We start from the raw sequence: 4,950 nt of genomic DNA, 5'->3' as shown, positions 1-4,950 counted from the left end.
TACGTTTAACTTACACTACTAAAAATTGTGGGGGGGGGGGGTAAATGTCATTTACAAAGTTTGGTATCGTAACATCAATTTCGATCAAAGTTTGAATATATTTGAGACCCTTCCTTTTTAATGAGATAGATTTGCAGTCCATAATTTTGACATAAATTTAAAAATCTTTTATTCTTAGATTTTGTATCTAGTTAATCTAACTTATATAAATTGGAACGACATGATTATATATAAATTTTTAATCACTATTTTGATATAATTTTAAAAATCTTTTATTCTTAAATTCTGTATCTAGTCAAACTAACTTGTATTAATTGGAACAGCATGAATGTATTATTATTAAATTTTGTATCTAGTCAAACTTTACATTAATTGGAACGACATGAATACATACATACATATATATATATATATATATATATATATATATATATATATATATATATATATATATATATATATATATATATATATATATATATATATATATATATATATATATATATATATATATATATATATATATATATATATTTAATGAGATAGATTTATAGCCATAAATTTTTAGAATCTTTAATTATTGTATGTAGTCAAACTAACTCACATAAATTAAAACAAAATATCTATATTTTTGTAATGAGATAAATTTATAGTGAAATAAATATTAAAAATTTCTTTGGTTAATATCATATAAACTGAGAGGGAGAAAGGCGATAGTATATGTTTTCCCTCTCTTTCTCTTCTGTTTTCTTATAGTTTCAAGAATTCAACCCTCTTCTCTTTATTCAGGTTAGTGTTTCTTGCTAAAAATGTTCATTTTTTGCTTTTAGTGTGTTGATTTTTGGTGCATTTTGATCAAGAAAATTGTGAACTCAGGTGGTGAAAGATGGACTCAGGGGATGGCTCTGGCCCAAAACAGAGGAACAGGTCATGTCAAAATGGTAATCTTACTCCGTCTTCTTCGACTTGTGCTGTGAATATTGGAAAAGAGGGTGTGGGTTCTGGGAGGAAAAGAAAAATGTTAGTTTCTGAAGATGCAACAAAGTTCAGTCCAGCAACTTGTGAGCCTATCATTGGACGGGTTTTCGTTGAGGAAATACCTAATGATGATGATGATGATACGGATGATTTGGAGGATGATAATGTTGTTATCATTGTAGAGGAGGAAGAGAGTAATATGTTGAATGAAAAAGATGAGGAGGTTGTTTCATCTACCTCAAGCATGAAGTCGGTGGAAGTGCATACTGATAGCACCTCATCTTCTGAGTCTGAATCAGAAGATGAAAAGAATGAAGCAGGAGAAAAAGAGTCGAATGTGGGGTTAGCACCTGAGCTTGTTGTTGAGAGTGAAAAGCAGAAGAAAGGCGGATCATATCTTCTTCGTTCACGTTCACTTTCTAAGTCCAAAAAGAAGAAGTTGAACAATGGAACTGGTAGTAGCAGCCCAATTCTACTTACTGCTGAGGAGGAGTCTGATGGCGAGGAGTCTAAATCTGAAGAAGATTGCGAGGTTGAGTACTCGGTGAAGAATGTTGTTCAGAAGGATGTCGTTCAAAAGGACAGGAGGATTGGAAAAAAGATTCTTGAAGATTCGGAATTTATGAAATTTGTTATTGATTCCATCATAAATGTCGATGATCATGATAAAATTACTCCTTTTGAAAAGAAGAAATGGGTTCCTGTCAAGGAAACACTTCCTTTAGTATTTCGGTTTGAAGACGAGGAACCTCCTCCCCCTGAGAAAGAAGAATGGGAAAAGGAAGTTGAAGATCTTTTTGCTGAAATGCAGATGTGTATCTTAGAGTCAGATATTGGCTTTACAAATTCATCCGCTTCGCAGATGCAGAAAGGAGATTTAAGTGACTGTCAGATGGGGAACCACAAACTTGTTCTAGATGAACAAATTGGACTCATCTGTAAAGTTTGTCCCTATGTGCATTTGGAGATCAAGTACATCTTCCCTTCTTTTGTAAGTATACGAGTTTTTGTCACGTGAAACACTTTTTCATTTAAATTAGGAATGCAATTTAAAGTTCTACATGAATCAATCCTAAACAACTATTTTTTTTTTATGCTACACAATCTGTTATTTTACTTCTAATAGTAGTGATATCAGTAGCAAACAATTTACTAAGCACTGAAGTAAAGTGTGTCCTAGTATTTTGTGCCAAAGAGTAATATCCAGTTTGATGTTTGATACACAATTAGAGTAATAGGTTTTCCTGCAGCTTGAACTGAAAGTAAATTGAACTTAAACTGGATATACAACACATTGGACATATGATATATATAGTACTTGATGCAGTGTGTAACCTGTGCCACATCTCCATTAGGCAGTTGCACTTCTTAGGATGAAGCATAAGAAGCCTCACTTCAACATGCTATCCTTATATTTGATTTTAAGGAAAATTGTCCAATATCTGTTTTATATCTTCGCTATGAAAATGTTCAATTTTCATAAGATCTTCTTGGCTGTTATTCAAAAGGTCCAATTGTTGCACTTTCACCTGTCTGCTGTATGTAGCAACTTCTAGTTACTTGAGTTTCTCATTGGATTTGCTACTTTACTACTTTAATCCTCTAGTCTATGTTACTTACTTCAACATGCTATCCTTATATTTGATTTTATCAACTGGCTCTTCAATTTATTTTTGCTTGACGCTTAAATTCTTGGATTTCTGTCATTGCAGGCTCAAAGAACTCGAGGGAGATATGAAAGAAAACATTTAGGACAACCGCCGTCACTCTTGGATGTTGGTGGCTTCAGATTCTCTGATTCTTCTGAAGTCCAAGATTCTCTGATTAATGAAGAAGGAACCGTGTGGGATTTAGTTCCACAAAGTGCCAAATCAACCATGCATCCTCATCAACGTGGTGGATTTGAATTTATGTGGAAAAACGTTGCCGGAGATATAAATCTCGAGAGGCTGAGACAGCCCCTATCTGATAGCAAAGGAGGATGCATAATCTCACATCCACCTGGAACCGGGAAAACCCGTCTCACCCTAGTATTTCTTCAGTCGTATTTGAAGCTGTTTCCAAAGTCTCGACCTGTAATCATAGCTCCTTCCAGCTTGCTGCTTAACTGGGAAGCTGAGTTCCAGAAATGGGAGGTGGACATTCCCTTCCACAACTTGAACAGCAAAGATTTCTCTTTACAGGAAGATGAAGCTACAGTGAGTGTGTTTCGCTGTTTATCCCATCCGGGAAAGAGAAATCCACACCTTATACAAATGGTGAAGCTGGGATCCTGGGTTAAAGGTAATAGCGTTTTGGGGATCAGTTATGATTTGTTCAGAATTCTTACCGGAGATGATGGAGACGGTTATGCTAAGCCGATTAGAGAAATCCTTCTTAAATATCCTGGTCTTCTGGTACTTGAAGAAGGGCACACTGCTTGGAATGAGCAAAGCCTTGTCTGGAAAGCTTTGAAAAAGGTTGAAACAGAGAAGCGCATAGTTTTGTCTGGGACTCCTTTCCAGAATAACATCAAGGAGTTATACAACACTCTCTGCGTCGTCAGTCCAAAGTTTGCTGCAGATTTGGAGCAGAAATGGGCTTCTCTTAGCAGTTCCATCGACAAGAATGCCCGAGCATTGGAAGAGCTTAGGGACATTATTTCACCACTAGTCCATAAGTGTAGTGAAAATGTAAAGAAGGTAAGCCTTCCGGGTATAAGGGACACTGTAGTTCACCTGAAACCCACAGATTTGCAGAAGGAGTTGCTTAGAAGGATTCCTGAGAATCCAAGCTCCTTTTATGAACAAAATCTGGTGTCTCTTATCTCTGTTCATCCTTCATTAGTGGCCAATAGGAAGGAGTTCTCTGACTTAGAAAGTCAGCTAAAAGAGAGAGGTTGTCGGTTGGATCCAGATACCGGAGTAAAAATGAAATTTGTTGTTGAGCTTATCAGACTTTGCGGTGGGATGAAGGAGAGGGTTATAATATTTAGCCAACTACTTGATCCTCTAATCCTGATCAAGGAGCAACTCAGTTCTCTCTTTGGATGGACTTTAGGTCGGGAGATTCTCTACATGGATGGGAAGCTTGATGTGAAGCAGCGGCAGATATCTATAAATTCTCTTAATGACCGTAAGAGTGATGTAAAAGTGCTGCTTGCATCCATAAAAGCGTGTTCAGAAGGAATAAGTCTGATAGGGGCCTCAAGAGTGGTTTTGCTTGACGTTCTCTGGAATCCCTCAGTAGAAGAGCAAGCCATCAGTCGAGCTTACAGGAATGGGCAGACCAAATTTGTGCATGTTTACTGTCCAGTAACATCAAAATGGGAGGTTGACAAGATTGAACAGCAGACGAGAAAGAAGTACCATTCAGATGTTCTTTTGTCTAGGAATCATGAAGCCAAGATAGATCCTTCATGTTGTGAGTCAGAGGATACCATACTAGTATCCATGTTTGAGCATGAGGGCCTCCGTCATATTTTTGAAAAGCTCTCTCATGCACCACGTGTGCTGCTGCCTACTACATGCGTTGATTCTTGTAACCAACCTCCAAAACCAAGCAGTTAGGTTAGTATGTGTTTAATTTCGTGTATTTTGTTTACTGCCTGTCTTTGAAAAATGGTTCAAATGTTTTATCTCTTTCTTATCAGATAAGTTGGAGCATTTTTTTGGGTACTTGTTAGAGGAATTTTTGATGCCATCCATCATTACAGGTACACTAGCTATACCATACCATCAATAAGCATTTTTGAAGCCTTTTACACAGTTATCATACTTGGTGTTTTAAAACTCTCCCTCAACTCTTGCTTCTTTCCTTTTAATGACGCCAAGCTGACGACAGAAGTTTCCAAACTAACTCCTGGTCAAGTGTTCTGTTAATGTATCGGCAACTTGATTTTCTGTTTTGACCTGCACCATTTCCATTTCCATTTCCATTTCTTCTTCAAGAACTTTTTCTCTCCGTGACATTGATTCTTCAAACCACCCTCGA

At 36.6% G+C, this 4,950-nt stretch overlaps 1 protein-coding gene across 1 annotated transcript; it reads left to right on the top strand.

The window, feature by feature from the left end:
- The first annotated feature begins 886 nt into the window (after positions 1-886).
- On the top strand, positions 887-4,526 carry LOC138347184 (SNF2 domain-containing protein CLASSY 3-like). The gene is made up of 2 exons (XM_069294831.1): positions 887-1,969; positions 2,691-4,526. Exons 1-2 carry the CDS (start codon positions 887-889, stop codon positions 4,524-4,526), a joined length of 2,919 nt encoding a protein of 972 aa, XP_069150932.1.
- The last annotated feature ends 424 nt before the right edge of the window (positions 4,527-4,950 follow it).

The sequence above is a fragment of the Solanum lycopersicum genome, chromosome 1 (assembly GCF_036512215.1).
Source record: "Solanum lycopersicum chromosome 1, SLM_r2.1".
Lineage (NCBI taxonomy): Eukaryota > Viridiplantae > Streptophyta > Magnoliopsida > Solanales > Solanaceae > Solanum > Solanum lycopersicum.
The sequence above is the reverse complement of the archived record's forward strand: the minus strand, read 5'-3'. Positions and strand labels throughout refer to the sequence as shown.

Excerpts from the sequence above, each read along its gene's own strand:
- LOC138347184 (XM_069294831.1), top strand. The coding sequence starts at position 887 with ATGGACTCAGGGGATGGCTCTGGCCCAAAACAGAGGAACAGGTCATGT. Across the intron at positions 1,970-2,690 it reads AGTACATCTTCCCTTCTTTT|GCTCAAAGAACTCGAGGGAG; the intron begins GTAAGTATACGA and ends CTGTCATTGCAG.